Here is a 17,364-nt window from a genome sequence, read left to right as displayed (position 1 = left end):
AACCAGAGCGGAGCTGCAGACGGCTTGCGAGCCCAGGGAGCAGCGCCTCCCCTGCGGTCCTGGAGTGAAGACACAGAAGCTTGTGCGTTGGGCGCGGGATGCTCAGGTATGGCGCGCCCCTCGCGGCGCGCTCCAGGGACCACGCGGCGGGGGTGGGCTTTAGATGGGGGTTCAAGGCAGTTGATCTTTGTGCAGTTCTTCAAGAGGGCCGGGCTGCGGCTCCTGTCCGTAGGCGCAGCCGCTCAGATTCCCGGGAGAAAGTTGGGAGCTTGGAGAGGGCTTTTGACCATTGGCCACAGAGGCTTCTAGCAGGTCCACAGTGGGTGGGAGTGGGGTTCCTCCCCAGGAAATGAAAACGAAGCAGAGAGACTATTGGACAATTGCTTTACAAACCTAAACCTCCGACGTCCCCCCCTTCCCAGGGAGTTACTATCACCTGGGAGCCTTTGGGGGTGGCATGGCTCCTGTTGTGGGACTCCTGCAGCAGCGGTGTGCCACGAAGACACAGGGTCTGTCTCATCCCAGTTGCAACCCCCACCTGCCTGGGCTCCTAGTCAGGCCGTCTCTGACGTCTCCCTTCTGAGTTTTGCTTCTTGCATCTGACAGACTCCGAGGGCAGGGTGGCTAAGCCTGGCAGCCTGACCTCGGAGGAAGGGGCAGAAATAGGGTTCAGGCATGGGAAGAGGAAGGCAGCTATGGATTGAGCCTCAGTGTGCAGAGGGACTGAAATCCTGACCCCTCACAGATGAGCTCCTAAGTCTTGTTTTGAAGAGAGTGACCAACAGGCTTCCTGGGAAATCCTGGGACTGAGTAGAAGGAGGTGATTTCCCAGTGTCTCCCTTTGCTAGCAAGCACAGATTTACTGTTCTCTTGTCTTGTGCTAGCTTGATGTGCTTGATCTAATGTCTTTAGGCCCTGGGAGGGACGTCAGAGCTCTCACTTTCTCTCCCCAGCATTGCAGCTTCCCGTACAGGTACTACGGTAGGATCTGTGTCAGGATTCCCCTCCGCTCCCCTCCATTCGCCTCTCTTTCCTATAATCTGAGTGAGGAATACTCAGTGGTAATTCCTTGCAGGGATAGGGTCCAGCATCTCTTGCGAGTCCTAGGCTTTACAGACTGTTGATCTTTCACCTGGCAAGTGTGGAAGCCCCGAGTGATAAAGCTTTCGACCCCAGGAGCCATGCCAGTCAAGGAAGGATGGGGCTCTAGGATCCCCTTGTGATCCATGCAGTCAGTGATGGCTGCGACTGCAGTCACTGGCTGTGGAGAAATCTGGGGAAAGGCTGAGCCTGACTGCTCAGGTCATGACAGTTTGGGGTGTGCAATTGAGTCAGCCTGGCAAGGTGGGGGAAGGTGGCTGCAGAATAGGCTCTGGACATTTACAGCTGTGTGTCACCAGAAGAGAGCAGACAGGGTTGCCTCAAGCCCTGGGATGTTGTAAGTAACCAGAATGGGGCCTTTCCACAGGGCATGGCTCAGGATGGCAGGATGGTACCTGGAGATTGGAGAAGGTCAGTTCTGTTTTCTTCAGTGGAGCTCCCAGATTCTGCATCAGTCCTGATTGCCTGGGTAACAATCCAGGGTTTCCCAACAAGCGAGTAGATGGTAGTCATTCATTTATTTTCTCTACTAATTTCTTTAGTTCTACAGCATCACTAGACGCCACTCAGAGTATGTGACTAATGGAGCTGCTTAAGTTACAGAGCCAGTTTCACTCCAGCTTGTAGCCAACTGGTTGTGTCTTTCAAAGGTTTCTGATAGAGCTCAGCTGCTGTTCACTAAGGGCACTGGCAGAGTTGCCCTGACTCACCGAGGGAGAGCTGAGTGTCGGGAGACAGAGAAACCTTCAGCCCTACAGAGAGCACCCGCGGGGATTCTGAGCAATGCTGCTCACAGCGTTTCATGGCCAGGAGATCGTGATGGGGGTTATGGATGAAAATGCCACCAACGCATCCACTACCTTCCTTTCCACATTTGACGTTCAGGGAGCCCAAACTGCTTCTGTCCCATTCAACTTCAGCTATGGTGACTATGACATGACCTTGGATGAAGATGAAGATGTGACCAATTCCCGCACTTTCTTTGCTGCCAGGATTGTCATTGGCATGGCCCTGGTGGGTATCATGCTGGTCTGTGGCATTGGCAACTTTGTTTTTATCATTGCCCTCGCTCGGTACAAGAAGCTACGCAACCTCACTAACCTGCTCATTGCCAACCTGGCCATCTCTGACTTCCTAGTGGCAATTGTCTGCTGCCCCTTTGAAATGGACTACTACGTCGTGCGCCAGCTCTCCTGGGAGCATGGACACATCCTATGTGCCGCTGTCAATTACCTGCGTACTGTCTCTCTCTACGTCTCCACCAATGCACTGCTGGCCATTGCTATTGACAGGTGAGCCAGGGATAGAAGGGGCAAAAAGGTGGTGGGTGGCGGAGGGACCCTGGAACAATCTCCCCTGATTGCAGATTGATAAGAGCTATCCATGTATTTCCCATAGATGTGCATTCATGGGGATCTAAACATTTACCCATTAAACAGAGAACAGTGGTCTTGTTTTCCAGTTTTGAGCAACTCAGGAGTAAGCAGAGTCCTCTTAGAGTTGGGGAGTAACAAGGTGTTTGACTTTTCTGATTCAGACATGCTCCCAGATGTTACACATGTTTGAGGGTATAGCAGACAGTAAAAGGAGATGTTGAGGAACAAATTCAATTTCCAAGCTAATAACTTCTCCAAAAATCTTGGAAAACTTAAGGGAGGTTTCTCACTCAAAACGTCCTCCCCAGAAACATGATTGCTTAGCAATTAGTTGCTTTTAAAGTAAGATTGAGTGATTTGTTTTGAAAGAGAGAGAAACAAGGAGTATATTGCTTAGTTACAAAAAAAAAAGTGTCACATTAACCACTTTGCATTTTTTCATCCATTTTCATGTGACAGTTTTAGAAGCCTTGTTCCCATGGATGGTGCATAAAACCCATATGAGCAGACTCTGCCAGACCTCTGACACTGAGTCATTCCATCTAGTGTGACCCTGGGCTGATGGGCTGTGCTGGTCACCTTTGTTTCCTGGGGAACAACCTTGCAAGCTCCTATGCCTGCCTTGTTATCATTAGGGCCATGTGCCCTGAGGGTCTGGTTAGGCTTCTGTGTACTTGCATTTGAACAGCTTGTCTCCCTCTTACCCAGAGAACACAAGGCACACCTACCCTTCCTGTGCCATAGCCACACAGCCACAGCCACAGCTTCGGGGCTTGGGAGGGTCCACTTGGCTCTCTTGGTCAGCGGATATTGGAATAGGATGTGTTGCTTTCTGAGGCACTAGGCAGGGCAGCCAGGGATGGGACAATCTGGAAAAAGACCACACCAGAGAAAAGGGAGCGACCAAAGAGGCTGGTTTTAAAGCCATGGAGGCTTGTAGCCCTTGCCTTGGTCAGAGAAAAATGTCAGGGAGGTAGTAGCTTCACAAGACTCAAAGAAAGAGCCCAAAGTCAATATCCCTGCAGAGGGCTGCTTCTTTTTGGCCCAGGTCCTCTCCATGTGTCACAAAGTCCTATGACATTTTGTCCACCCAGGCAAGGACTCTGGGTGAACTTCTAGGAGCAGCAGGAGTGGCAGAGTTAATCAGAGGATTTGTCCCCCCAAATCTGGGCAGAGCAGCCAGGGAAGAACTCTGGGGAGTTGGTCTCTGACCTTTCCAGCAAATAAAGCTGCCACCCTTTTGTCTCAGCATGTGGCAAAGTACTAAGCATATGGGGTCATTTCCTGAAGTGTCTTCCTGGTCAGACTTCTTGTCCAGGGGTGCTTCAGTGAATTGTATGGTAGAAATCCATTTCATTTACAGAGGGGCCACCTGCCAAAGAGCCAGGAGAAAAGAAGGGGCACTGAGTTAGTTTTTAACATGTAAGAAGTAAGAGCTGTGTCAACAAACCAATCAGTGGACCAATACCAACCTACTGACCTGCTTCCAACTTACCTCCTTTTATATCATGCTCAGTTTGTTTGAAGCATTGTGGATATTTCTCTTGCAGAGTGAGTATATACAATGCAGATTTGACACAATAAACATGACAAATTAGGAAACTTGCTTTGTATCTTCAGGACTGCTACTGTTCAGAGTGGGGTTGTGATTGCAACTTTACATCCAGACATTGGAGGAAGGTTCCGTGTGGATACACAGGGCATCCACAGCTTTTGGTTGACTATATGGTAGCCTCACTGCATTTAATTCTTTCATTGATGTGAGTGCTCTTCGTTTCACATAAATTTTTAGTTCCTTGTTTTGTTATGTATGTTCAATTTTGTGGTTTAGGGATCATTGATTTCAGTTGGTGTCTGCTTGTGGTTATATGTGCTCAGTTTGTCAGTGATTGTCAGGCTTGGTTTGGTTAGCGCAGGGCAGTTTGTGTCTTGGTACAACAGATACAGTTGTAAACATGCCTTCACTTTTGTTTAATGAAATTAGTATGGGAATAGTGTTAGTAATTATTCCACTTGGACTTACATTTCTGCTCTACCATGTAATCATTGTTTTTTTCCTCTCCATTTTCTCTATAGAAAATAGAATAAGAAACCCCAGTATTTTGTTTTTTCTTTGAGTATTTAATGAAATTATCTCTAATTGGTTAGGACATTTCACTAAATAAATAGTAAGTATTGCAGCTCTTAAGCTAACTCTCAATGGAAAGAGAAAACAAAACCCCAAATATAATCATAAGTATTTCCCATTTTGTGGCCATTCTATTTTCCTTGAAATGATTACTTTTATGATATGATTTTTAAAAAACAGGATTTCTAATAAGTAGCATAACAGAACCATTTATCATTTCTGCTCAGCTCTCTCTGTTTCTATGATCGGGTTCACTGTTTTCCCTGGAAAATCTGTGCTGGATGCTCTCTCTCTTGTCACCTTCTGCAGTTTTCAGCCAATTTCAGGGTCCTGCCCTTCCCTTTGTTTGCTTAGGGCTGGGCGCTCAGAGTCTCCCCTTGATCTCCCTGCCTTCCAAGTTTCTTGGTACTGCCTGACTGCTGAGCCAACATCCCTCACAATTCATCCTAAGCTTTCATTCATTCATTCATACATGCTTGTAAGCATTCATTGGAACAATATGCTTACACTGAGGGACTATAATGTGACAGATCTTGCCAGCACTGGGGATGTAGCAATGAATAAGAAAACCAGCTCCTGGGTTTATGGATATTACATGCAAGGGCTGGAATAGTCAGTGGAATAATCAAGGAAGGTAATTTCACAAGTAAAAAATACAAACCAAAGCACACTCAGAAACTGCCAGGGTACTCAAGGATGAAATCCACGCTGGGTGAAGAATCAGGCCGGCATCCCTGAGGAAAAGGCAGCTGAGCTGTCCTCTGAACGTTGGGGACCGATGTGTGTCTGGTGAAGATTAGGAGAAAGCATTGCAGTCAGTGGAAACTTTGAGAGTCAAAGTCCTAAGGCAGGGACAAACCTGAGAAGTTCTGGGAACGATGGGATGGAGCCCTAAGACCCGTGAGCAGTAGGCAAGGCTGTGGCTGGACTGATTTGTTTTGTCCCTGGCTCTCCTCTCTTGCTTATAGGACCACTGATAACCCAGTTGTCTACCAAGTACTACTCAAATTCCTTCACCTGTTCCTCCAGCCATTTGTCATGCAGCCCCAGACTGCCTCCCCATCTCCTGTTAGAGAAACACATTTCTGTCCCACTTTATAAATGAGAGCAATCTTTTTGGAGAACTGTCTCCACGGCTTTTTTGACTTCTGTTCACCCAATGCCAGGCATTTGAAAGGGGTGGAGTTTTATGAAGCCAAAATTCATAGTGGTTGTAAAAAGAAACAAGATGTGATGAGAAACAAAAACTATGCAAGGGACACATTTTAAATAGAATTTAGAGAGGAGTGAGGTCATTGTATAGGAGTAGTCAAAAGAGACTTTGTGGCAGAAATGGGCTTTGAAGTGGCCTTCGAGGTGTACCCTGTAGGACCAATGACATGTGGGCACTGGTGTCCTCCCTTCTCTTACCAGAATACTGAGCAAACCAGCTATTATGCACCTGCTAAGACATCAGTCACCCCACCCAGCCTAAGGAAGCATACCCATTTTATTCCTACCCCCTCCTCACCAATGGTGATCTCACTGTCATACAGGCTGTCCTGACATGGTCTGCCCGTCCCATGACTGGCCCAGCAGCTTCTGGGACCACTAATACCATGATGAGACCTCAGGCTAGGTCCTGGAGACAGGGAGCCCAATTGCTCTTCGCTGAATCACCCAGTCTGCCATCATCACAATTACTGCCTGGACATTTCTTTGTCCAGCAGCTTTTATTCCTTGTTCTCTGGAAACTTTTGGCTCAAGATGGATCTGGATGGGAGCCACTGTAGTGTTAGATGCCCAGGGCAGGCCAAGGACATACTCATAAGCAGAGAAGAGTAGCTGCCAATTGTCTGACTCCTTCTTGGAACAGCGATGGCTAGAAATCAACTGTGATAGAGGAAGAAGGGGGAAAGGACTGCTAGGATGCCAGGGAGGCAGGAGGGAAGGACACTGCCTGCTCTTGCTGGAAAGGAGGAGAGGGATGGTGAAGCGGGTGGCCCCATGTTCTGCATCCTGGCCTTGTTGCCTTTTGCAGGTCGTTTAGTTCTCCATGCCTTCATTTACCTACTTGTGAAATGAACTCTTTGACTTTCTTGTCTGTTTCATGGTGCTGGGATGAGCTAATGCAAAAGTGGACTTGAAACTGCTCTGCCCTGTGAATTGTCAACATTTTTTTTTTTTTTTTAAAACATAAGCCACTGTTGCTGATATTGGAGTTTATCAGTTCTGATCTTAGCACAACCAAGGCTGACAGACTACTTGGAAACTGATTTAGTAACCACATCAGCAAGGACTTGCATGCAGCTCATGACCCTGATTCTGATGGTCATGCAGTTGGGGTGGTGTTACAGAGAGCCTGGGTGAAATGACACTGAGGACCAGTTATAACGACTTGGATTCAATACAACAGAAGGTAGGGGAGGACTTGCAAATGTGGCATTTGATGACAACAGGCCAAGGAAAGTTGCTGTAAAACAGCAGTGTCTCATTGGAAGCTCATGATATCCCCATTCTACAGGTGGGGAAATTGAGATGACCGAAAATCATAAAATAATGAAGTGTTGATCTTCTGAGGCCAAAATTAGTGTGGAAAACAGACTCAGATTTTGAGACATCCAAAAGACTTAACCATTAGGGAAGAGAAGGACAAGAATGACAGCCTCTAGTAAAAATCTTTATAGTGAGTAAATATGAAAGTAGACAAATTCTGTGACAGAGTAATCAGAAGAGCGTGGCAGAGTGGTGACCAGCAAAGGAGCCAGTGTAGGCCGTGAGTCTAAAGGCTTGGGTTTGGGAGTTAGTGCACATTTGACACACTTGGGCCATTAGAAGTTTCTACCCTCTTTGCTCTTTTCCAGTGACAACAGCACTGGTCACCTCTGCTGACAGTTCCGTGTCATGGTGTACACAGGAGCTGACTAGAGAGCCCAGCAAGGCCACTGGTAGCCATGTGAGGCAGCGTGTGGAGTGCTAGAGTGTGGGCTCAATGCATCCAACTTCTGGCCATGCTGTGAGAAAAGGACAGAAGTTGCAGAAGCAGGGCCCGGCGCGGTGGCGCAAGTGGTTAAGGTCCTCGCCTTGCACGCCCGGTATCCCATATGGACGCCGGTTCTATCCTGGCAGCCCCGCTTCCCTTCCAGCTCCCCGCCTGTGGCCTGGGAAAGCAATTGAGGATGGCCCAAGGCTTTGGGACCCTGCACCCGCATGGGAGACCTGGAAGAGGCTCCTGGCTTTGGATCGGCACAGTATCGGCCGTTGTGCTCACTTGGGGAGTGAATCATCGGACGGAAGGTCTTCCTCTCTGTCTCTCCTCTCTGTATATCTGCCTTTCCAATAAAAAAATTAGAAAAATAAATCTTTAAAAAAAAAAGAAGCTGCAGAAGCACAATCAGAAACATAAAAACGAACCCCTCTTCAAAGCCAGATTCCCAGAATGATGCCTGCCAAGGCCATGGTCTCAAAGGAAACAGCCCTGGGCTGGCCTCCCTCCAAGGGCCATGTCCCATTTGTTTGCACAAGGCTTTACCTGGACCGAGCTGGGGACACAACAGAAAGTATTCATTTCCAGTCGCAATTACTCATTCCCTCCCACTTCCCTTCCCATCTCTGTGCATCTCAATCTCCCATCCTCTGCCAGACATGGAAAGCCTTCTGGGAAGTCAGAGCTCTCCACACAAGTGTGTGCGCGCTCGGGGACACAGTCCTGCACATGCATGACTCATTCCCCCAAGAGGGTTCTCTCTCCCTAGACCACTGTGGGGATGGCAGCACAGGTTCTTTGAGAAAGAACAAAGGCAGTAGCTTTTACTGTCTGAATCTTTGTGTGTGTTTTTAAAATACATTCATATGTATTCATAATTGATTTTTGCTTCAACCCTGTGAGGCATGGTTCAATGTTTTCTGTGGTATATGAACTGGAGAAAAGTTAGTCATCTCTTACCCCTATCTATGTTCCATCTGGAAAATGAGATCAATGGCTGTGTGCCCTTCCTTCACCTTCATACCCTGAGTATTTTTCCTGCTGCTTCCCCTGGAAAGAGCAAATTCTCCCTGCTATTTGTGCATTATCAGGTCCACGTAGCCCTGAACTTTGAGGTCACAAGAATTAATGGTTTGAGAACAGTGCCAGGCTAAAAAATCAATGAGAAATGTTATTACTACATTTAATAGTAACTGTCACCCCTTTCTGAGTGCATATGAAATTTAAAACTGTCAGAGATAATGCATACATTGTCATGCAGAGTCTTTTCTTTAAGATTTATTTATTTGAAAGGCAGAGTTAGAGAGTGAAAGAGAGAAAGAGAGAAATCTGTGGGTTGGCTCTCCAATTGGCTATAATGACCATCACTGATCCAGGTGAAAGCCAGGTACCTGGAGCTTTTTCTCCTATTGCATACAGGGGCCCAGGCACTTAAGGTTTTCTTCCATTGCTTTCCAAGGAGCATTGCCAGGGAGCTGGATCAAAAGTGGAGTAGCCAGTTGACTGTTGGCATTACGGGTGGCAGCTTATCCTGATGTGCCCCAGAGCTGGTCTATGGACTCTTTTAAATTAAACAAGCAGGGGCCATTGTAGTGGTATAGTACGCTAAACCTTTGCCTGTGGTGCTAGCATCCAATATGGGTGCTGGTTTGTGTCCCAGCTGCTCTACTTCCCATCCAGCTTGCTACTATGACCTGGGAAAGCAGCAGAACATGGCCCAAGTCCATGGGCCCCTTCACCAACATGGGAGACCTAGAAGAAGATCCTGGCTTCAGAAAAGCTTAGCGCTGACCATTATGACCATTTGAGGAGTGAACCAACAGATGAAAGATCTGTCTGTCTCTTTAACTCTGTAACTCTGTAACTCTTTCAAATAACAATAAGCTTAAAAATAAACAAGCAAAGCCTCTTACAGGTAGGAGAACTGAGGCACAGAGAGATGAAGCAAAATCTGCCTGAAGTTCATGGCAAGTTGGAGGTGAAGCCAGGGCTTGTGCTGAAGTCTGCCTTTTGTGGAAGCCTGCTTGAGGTCTTCCTTCACAGGTCTATGTAGCTGCTACTTATTACGGGGTAGAAATGGAGTCCTCTTCCACTTTGTGGAAGATAATGCCTTTTGTGTTCCTGCCCCAGGTATCTGGCCATCGTCCACCCGCTGAGGCCACGGATGAAGTGTCAGACTGCCACCGGCCTGATCGCCTTGGTGTGGGCTGTGTCCCTCCTCATCGCCATCCCTTCTGCCTACTTCACCACTGAAACTGTCCTGTTCATTGTCAAGAGCCAGGAGAAGATCTTCTGTGGCCAGATCTGGCCAGTGGACCAGCAGCTCTACTACAAAGCCTACTTCCTCTTTCTCTTTGGCCTTGAGTTCCTGGGCCCCGTGTTCACCATGACGCTGTGCTATGCCAGAATCTCCCGAGAGCTGTGGTTCAAGGCAGTCCCTGGCTTCCAGACAGAGCAGATTCGCAAGCGGCTGCGCTGCCGCCGAAAGTCGGTGTTGGTGCTCATGGGCATCCTCATGGCTTACGTGATGTGCTGGGCGCCCTTCTACGGCTTCACCATCGTGCGTGACTTCTTCCCCACTGTGTTCGTGAGGGAGAAGCATTATCTCACTGCCTTTTACATTGTCGAATGCATCGCCATGAGCAATAGCATGATCAACACCTTGTGCTTCGTGAGCGTCAAGAATAGCACCATCAAATACTTCAAGAAGATACTGCTGCTCCACTGGAAGACTTCTTACAACAGCAACAAATCCAGCACTGAGCTTGACCTCAAGACCACGGGGATACCTGCCACTGAAGAGGTTGACTGTATCAGACTGAAATAACTCCCTGGGCCCTGGCCAGGTTTAACCAGAAGGGAAGATCTTTGAGTGCTGGCTAGGAGTGCTTGGATACACAACCTCAACCAGGAACTCTTGATTTGCTGTGAAGGCCAGAGGAACCATGTGGATGCTGTGTCCAAAGAATGCTGGATTTCCCTCCTTGAGGTGACCAGACATTCTACCATGGCAAACACCCATTGAATGTCTGATAGGTAGTAAGGGTGGGCACTGGTAGAGTCAACATGTGCTGTTGCTATTTAGCTGGCAACATGATTAAAGTAGATTAAAGCATGGAAAATGAATGGATGTAGATAGTTTGAAAGAGAAGAGAACCAGAGTAGACATTTGGGACCCCAGGCATGTTTTTGTGGCAGGATGGCTTCTCTGGGCTCTCCCAGTGACTTGACATACTCTGATTAGGCCAGTTACCAGGGATGCTGTTTGGTCTGAGTTCATGCCTAAAGCTTGCAAGGCTGGAATAATTCAAGAGACTTCTGGCTCTTTGCGCTGCCCCTCTCTTCTCATCTCTGTTCTGCCTATCACTGTGAGGAGACTTGCATGCATGCCCGTCTACACCTTAGTATTCATGGTCAAGTTCTACACAAACTCTCTCCCCACACTTTGTCCCCCTTCAAACCAACTTGTTGGCATATACATGGTGAGGCTTGTAACCTTGAGGGTGGACTTAGAAAAGAAACTTAACAGACCATAGGCACCACTGAAAAATAAATGGTGAGTTCTGGGCATCTGAATCAAGTGTATATGGGAAAGCCAAGGTGCAGGTGTGCATACCCACTTGTTTCCTGGGACTTTTTGCCCCAGAATAAGAGAGGTGCAGGTGCAGGAGAGTGAAAACAGCACCTCTGGCAGCATGTAGGGCTCAGGTCAGGGTCCCAGGTTCTCTAGCTGAAAGGATGGTACACTTCCCACTCACAGTTACTCTGACTTAGACCAGATAGTCTTTTCTTAAATTCTGCCTTTCCTTATAATGTCATCAAGCCTGGGAAGCAAGGATTCTTTGACAGTAGATGTCGCACTATAATCACGGAGATGACCATAGCTTACCTTTCCACCATCTCTCAAACATGAGCAAGGCAGAGCTCCTTCCTAGCCAACCAGCCTGATAAGGTACTCTCTCTGGGACCAGGGGCAGGCAAGATGTGTTTATTATTGGTGCTGAATCCTCTCCTAGTCACAATTCCTTTGCAGTAAAGCATGTTTCTGTTTTTAAATGGAAGGGACACTTAAAAACAATATTATAGACCAAAAAAAAAAAAAAAGGGACAAAACAGCATGTTTCCACTGTTTAGTGTCAGTTAACCCATGTGACCCTGAATCAGGAGATGTACCTAAGAAAGAAGGATTCCTATATCCAGTGGGAAGGGAGGGCTCTAGTTGTGAGCTATAGTGGTCCCAAGGGCTTCCCAAAAGCCCACTCCAGTCTGCAACCTGCCTCCTTTGTATTTTGAACTTAAGAACAAGAAGACCTAATGTCCAGCCTTGGTTTTGTCATCTGTGTGACCATAGAAAAAGTTACTTGGAGGGGACAAGGGTAACACCTATGATCCTACTGAAGGAGCGAGTGTCAGGGGTCAAGCAGATTGTACATGGAGAAATGCTTCTAAGCACACGGATAGTCAAAAGAATGAACTAACAACTGCGTGTATGCCTGCTCCTTTGGCTTCTGTATCTTGAAATCTCTCCTCCTTCTCCTTGCTTTAGTTTCTGTGTGAATCATTCTTTTTCTCTTCCTAGCAGCGCTATGTGCATTATGTTCCAATAGACAAGGCTCTACAATTTGGTGGCAGAAGCACAGTTGAAATGCTGGCTGTGTCTGAACACTGGAGATCAGCAGAGGGTTTTGGAAATTCCAGAATGAGACCTTAACTCTGTGACCACGAAGTATTAACCATCTCCCCATGTGTGTTCCCAGTTAGCATGAGTCTGGGCCATGTGGCAGTTGTTTCTCCATCTGCTTTTATTTGTCGGAGTGTACAGAACTGCACAGTGAATCTTTTCCTTTTCTTCCCATTCAATTGGAGAGCAGCACAGTTGTTAGGTAAAGGGATACTTGTGTGTCATTTCTTTCTTCAAGTATGCCAACTCTGTTTATGACATTCAAGTATATTTTTTATAGTTGCTTTATTTCCTTTGAAGATAACATTTGAAGACATATTTGTTTCTTTCAATTTGTTATCCAACTGACCCTATGGTTTAGGCAGGATGCTCACAGAGAATAAAAATTCATACAAATATTAGCCCAAGGGCCAGTGTTGTAGCGTAGTGAATTAAGCAGCTCTTTGTGATACCTATATCTCAAAGGAGAGCTGATTGGATTCTTGGGTGCTTTGGTTTTGATCCAGCTAGCTGCTAATTTGCCTGGGAAAGCAGTAGAAGATGGCTCAAGTGGTTGGGTTTCTACAACCGAAGTGGGAATTCTAGGTTCCTTGCTTCAGCCTGGCCCAACCCTGGCTGTTTTAATCTAAAGGATCACCCAGTGGAAAGAAGACCTCTCTTTCTTTGTGTTTATCTCTGCCCCTCCGTACTTCTGCTTTTCAAATAAATAAGTAAAGTCTTTTTAAAACTTAGCTGAAAAAAAAACCTACATTGGATAGCAATTCTTATCTTTTTGTAAAGTAATATGTTGGTGTGTAAAATCAGGGAAGTTAATTTTGGATTAAAAATAATGAAATTATATAATTTCTTATCATAATGTTCTCCATTTCCATTTGAACTGATAAATGAGAGTTGTTTGTAATAAATGGATGGTTTTTAATATGAGATGACCAAGTCCTTGTGCTTTTCAGCTTAAAATGCTTCAATTTTCACTCATTCCATGATTTGTAAAATATCAAAATATTGGTGTCTGCTTGTGGTTTTATAGCAAATGAAAGTGTTGTGTTGTTAACAAGTGAAATAAATAAATAAGAAACCATTGAGTATAATGCTCCTATAATTTCCTCCCAATCGCCCACATCAGTTCCAAGATGTAGTGTCATGGCTTTTTGAGAGAATACTGGGTAGAGTTCATGACCCTGTGAATTAGGAGATCAGGGCTGACTCGTGCCCGGCTTATCCACAAATTCAGTCAGAAGAGACTGAAATGGCTATGATTCCTCTTCCTTGAAGTCTGCTCTGGTAAGTTTACAAATACCTTTTAACATATACCTGCTAAGATTGGAAATCTAAGTGTCCATGTATGCTTTTTATGTAAGCAAAGGCAAAACCTGTGAACAGGCTTAATGTCCTAAAGTGCAAAATGAGGTCTACCCTTGCAGGGAAGAAGACTTTCTGAGATGACTAAAAATTCTAGATATGAGTCCTGGTTCTTAAATAATATGATAGATTTCAGAATATATTCACAAGGAGTGAGCCCAGTTTCAATTCCTAGAGTGTGAGAATATCCAGTTCAAAATATGCAGTTTTACAACTTAATGAAACTGAAGTCCAGACTGAGGGAGGGGCACATTCAAGGCCACACAGCTGGGCCTTGTGAGAGCCAAGCTTAGACCCCAAAGTTCCTGGAGCTCAGCCCAGGCTGCCTCTGCTGCCGCATTCCTGAGAGCAGAGAGCATCATGCTCCTGGAAAAGGGGGCGCCCCGCCAGACATCACTGTTCACTTTCGGCTGGCTTTCTCTGGAGATTCTTAAGGAGCTTAGCAGAGACATTCCTGGTTCCTTTGTGAGCCAGGCTGAGCTCATTCTTCCCCGGAGAGTCCACAGCACAAGCACAAGAACTAGAGGTCTCTGGAGAGACATGCTGATGCTTGGTTACAGCTGCCCTCTCTTTACCTAGCCTATCTGGGGCTCCCTGTGAATGCAAACAAGATATGCCAGGCCCTGTGGATGATCCCCATGCTGGAAAAGCAGAGAGGAGATAGCAGGCACACTTGGCTGAATGTGTGGACAGGGGCAGGTCCCATGGGCTCAGAATCCAGAGGTGTGGCAGGGCTGTCCATGTCCAGAAGCAGAAGGGCAAATGTTCTGCCTGGGAATCTGCTCCTGGAGGCAGACATGGCATTTTACAGGAACCAAGACTTCTCACACAGTGGCAGGACTGTCACCTCTGGGAGAGGTAGCCAAGGACTGAGAGTCAGAGATGAGGAAGGCACATCCAAGGCCCATTTGGGCAGAATCTGATAGGATAAGCAGGATAGTCGGGCCCTGTGGAGGACACTGCGGTAACAGAGGCATCTCAGGAGAAACCAGAGGAAGATGCTGATGGGGAGGCTGTGGAAAAGCAACCAGTTTGGCCAGTTTGACCTCGACAGGGAGGGACACCAACTCTACCTCAGGCTAGGCTCAGCATGCTACAGGAATGCTCTCCTAGTCTTTCCCCAGCTCTCTAAGTCAGGAGCTAGCAATACTCCCATTTCACAGCCATGGAAACCGAGGCTCAGCTCCGAGAGGTTGTTCAACATCATGTGAGTTGTGAGTGGAGCACTGGGATTTGAAGCCAAGTACTTCAATTAGGGGATTCATGCTTTTTTTTAGTGGCTCCAAGCCATGGCCTTTTAAAGGCCATTTCTAGGCTTTCCTTGGTCTTCCTAGCAAACCAGAAGTATGCCTCTCTTTTTAAGTTCAATCGTTAAGTGCTAAGTCGTCTCCTAAATGAGGCATATTTTCTGAAACTGAAAACAGTACGACTGCAATCTTTAGTTCTCCTTCTTAAAGAAAGTTTTAGTCATTCTCAGCAGTGACTTAATGCATGGGTCCAGAAAACTTTGTGAGCCTTGAGTGCTTGGTGGCATTCAGTGATGTTTACAGCTTCTTTCCACAATAGCAGTTTCAGATTTACCCAATCAGATGGATAGGAACATGGAAGGAAGTCGTTATAGTGAAGGGCCAGTAACAAAATGTTCTCCAAGTGAGTGTGTGATAATTAAATCATCCGTCTTACCTGTCCTTGCATGAAGTGTGTATTTATTGCTTGGTTCTGCTCTGTTGGGCTCTGAGGTTTATCAGAGCAGCCAGGGAGGGAACCCTCAGTGGGGTTCCAGGACTCTCACACACAATTGTTTAACACAAGTTTCTTGTCCAGGACTCTTGTGTTAACAAAGATGACTGACACATAGCTCCGACTCAGGTCCTTTCCTAAAAAGTATTAAGGAAAGCAGGAATTTAGGTTGTTGGAAAGCAGGAGAAAACATCTTATAAAAAGCAGCTGTACAGGTTGGCTTAGCGCGTCAGTTACTTCTTCATCTTGCTGGTCACTTGCTGTTCTTCCATGACGCATTTTATCTCTGCTTTTCTCATTTAGTTTTGGTGGCCTGTTCTTACCTTGAGTTGAATCTAAGCATATACTTTTTTTTTTCTTCCTTGGCTCTTAAGTAATTAAGGAAGTAAGGTTTCCTTGAACCGAGTTTTACCTTCTTTTGGAAATATAGTAATTTCCTTAGCTCTGAAATGCCCCTCTTGGTTTTCATTACATTAGAGCCATGCATCTCTTACTTCATACTTTCCACATTCTTTCATATATTTACTGTAATTATTTCCTGAGGTATGTTTTTTTTTTTCTTCCCGAGTAGTTAGTAGGCCGTTCATTTTCTTTTGGAAACATTATTCCTTTGTTCTCCCCCTCCTCCTTCTGCTTCTTTACTCTTGCTGTCACCCTCTCTTTCACATCCTTTCCTTCATCATTTCTTCTTTTTAAAAGTAACTGTACATAGTTTTTCTATTGCCTGTTTTTATTTAACTCCTTTTGGACAGATTGAACCCTGCGTCCCAGTGTTTTTTTCCGAATCCTCTTTACAGCCGATTTTCTTCTTGCATCGGTGACAGCTGGTTTGTGCTCCATGCCCTGCCCTTTGGAGATGGGAATGAGCATGCTTTCTGTAGTCATGATTGATGAGCTTTTATTTAAAGTTCTATTCCGGAGTTCAATCTTGCTAAACAAGTACATGAGTATAATTCAAAATGTTCATGCATAATTAGAGGAATTTACTTTGGGTGCAGATATTTGACCTGGGGTTAAGCTATGTGCAACCCACACTAGAGTGCCCAGATTCAATTTTTTTTTTAAAGATTTATTTTTTTGTTGTGGAAAGTCAGATACACAGAGAGAAGAAACAGACAGGAAGATCTTCCATCGTTGACTCACTCTCCAAATAACTGCAATGACCAGAGCTGAGCTGATCCAAAGCCAGGAGCCAGGAGCCTCCCCTGGGTCTCTCATGCAGATGCAGGGTCCTAAGAGTTTGGGCTGTCCTCAACTGTCTTCCCAGGCCTCAAGCAGGGAGCTGATGGGAAGTACTGCTGGGACACAAACCGGTGCCCATATGGGATTCCGACGTGTGCAAGGTGAGGACTTTATCCACTAAGCTACCACGCCAGGCCTCTAGATTCAATTCTCGGCTCATTTCTCATTTTCAACTTCCTATCAGTGCATACCCTGGGAGACAGGAGATGATAGCTCAGGTATTTTCCCAGCCCCAAATTTTGGATCCAGCAATTTCAGCCATTGTAAGAATCTAAGGTGTAATTAGTAAATAGGAATTCTGTCTCTCAGTTCGCTTATCAAATCAAGTTAAAAAATTATTTTGGGGGCCCTGCACAGTGGCCTAGTGGCTAAAGTCCTCACCTTGACTGTGCCATGATCCCATATGGGTGCCATTTCTAATCCCGGCAGCTCTGCTTCCCATCCAGCTCCCTGCTTGTGGCCTGGGAAAGCAGTGGAGGACAGCCCAAAGCCTTGGGATTATGCAGCCTCATGGGAGACCTAGAGAGCTCCTGGCTCCTGGCTTTGGATCGGCACAGCACTGGCCATTGCAGTCACTTCCATCGTCGGATGGAAGCTCTTCCTTTCTGTCTCTCCTCCTCTCTATATATCCCTGTCTTTCAATAATAATAAAATAAATCTAAAAAAAATATTTTGAATAGTCCATATAAGATCAAAAAGCTAAAAAAAACATACATGCAAATACTTATGGAAAGAAACTATGCATGAATTCCAATGTTTCTTTTTTTTTTAT

At 46.0% G+C, this 17,364-nt stretch overlaps 1 protein-coding gene across 1 annotated transcript; it reads left to right on the top strand.

Moving 5' to 3' along the window:
* The first annotated feature begins 1,916 nt into the window (after positions 1 to 1,916).
* Positions 1,917 to 10,397, top strand: PROKR1 (prokineticin receptor 1). Its single transcript, XM_040994032.1, has 2 exons — positions 1,917 to 2,393; positions 9,701 to 10,397. Exons 1-2 carry the CDS (start codon positions 1,921 to 1,923, stop codon positions 10,395 to 10,397), a joined length of 1,170 nt encoding a protein of 389 aa, XP_040849966.1. The 5' UTR covers positions 1,917 to 1,920.
* The last annotated feature ends 6,967 nt before the right edge of the window (positions 10,398 to 17,364 follow it).

This window comes from Ochotona curzoniae, unplaced genomic scaffold, assembly GCF_017591425.1.
Source record: "Ochotona curzoniae isolate NIBS_2020 unplaced genomic scaffold, NIBS_Ocur_1.0 contig_883, whole genome shotgun sequence".
NCBI classification, from domain to species: Eukaryota; Metazoa; Chordata; class Mammalia; order Lagomorpha; family Ochotonidae; genus Ochotona; species Ochotona curzoniae.
Note: the sequence above shows the minus strand (reverse complement) of the source record. Positions and strands in the feature narration are given on the sequence as shown.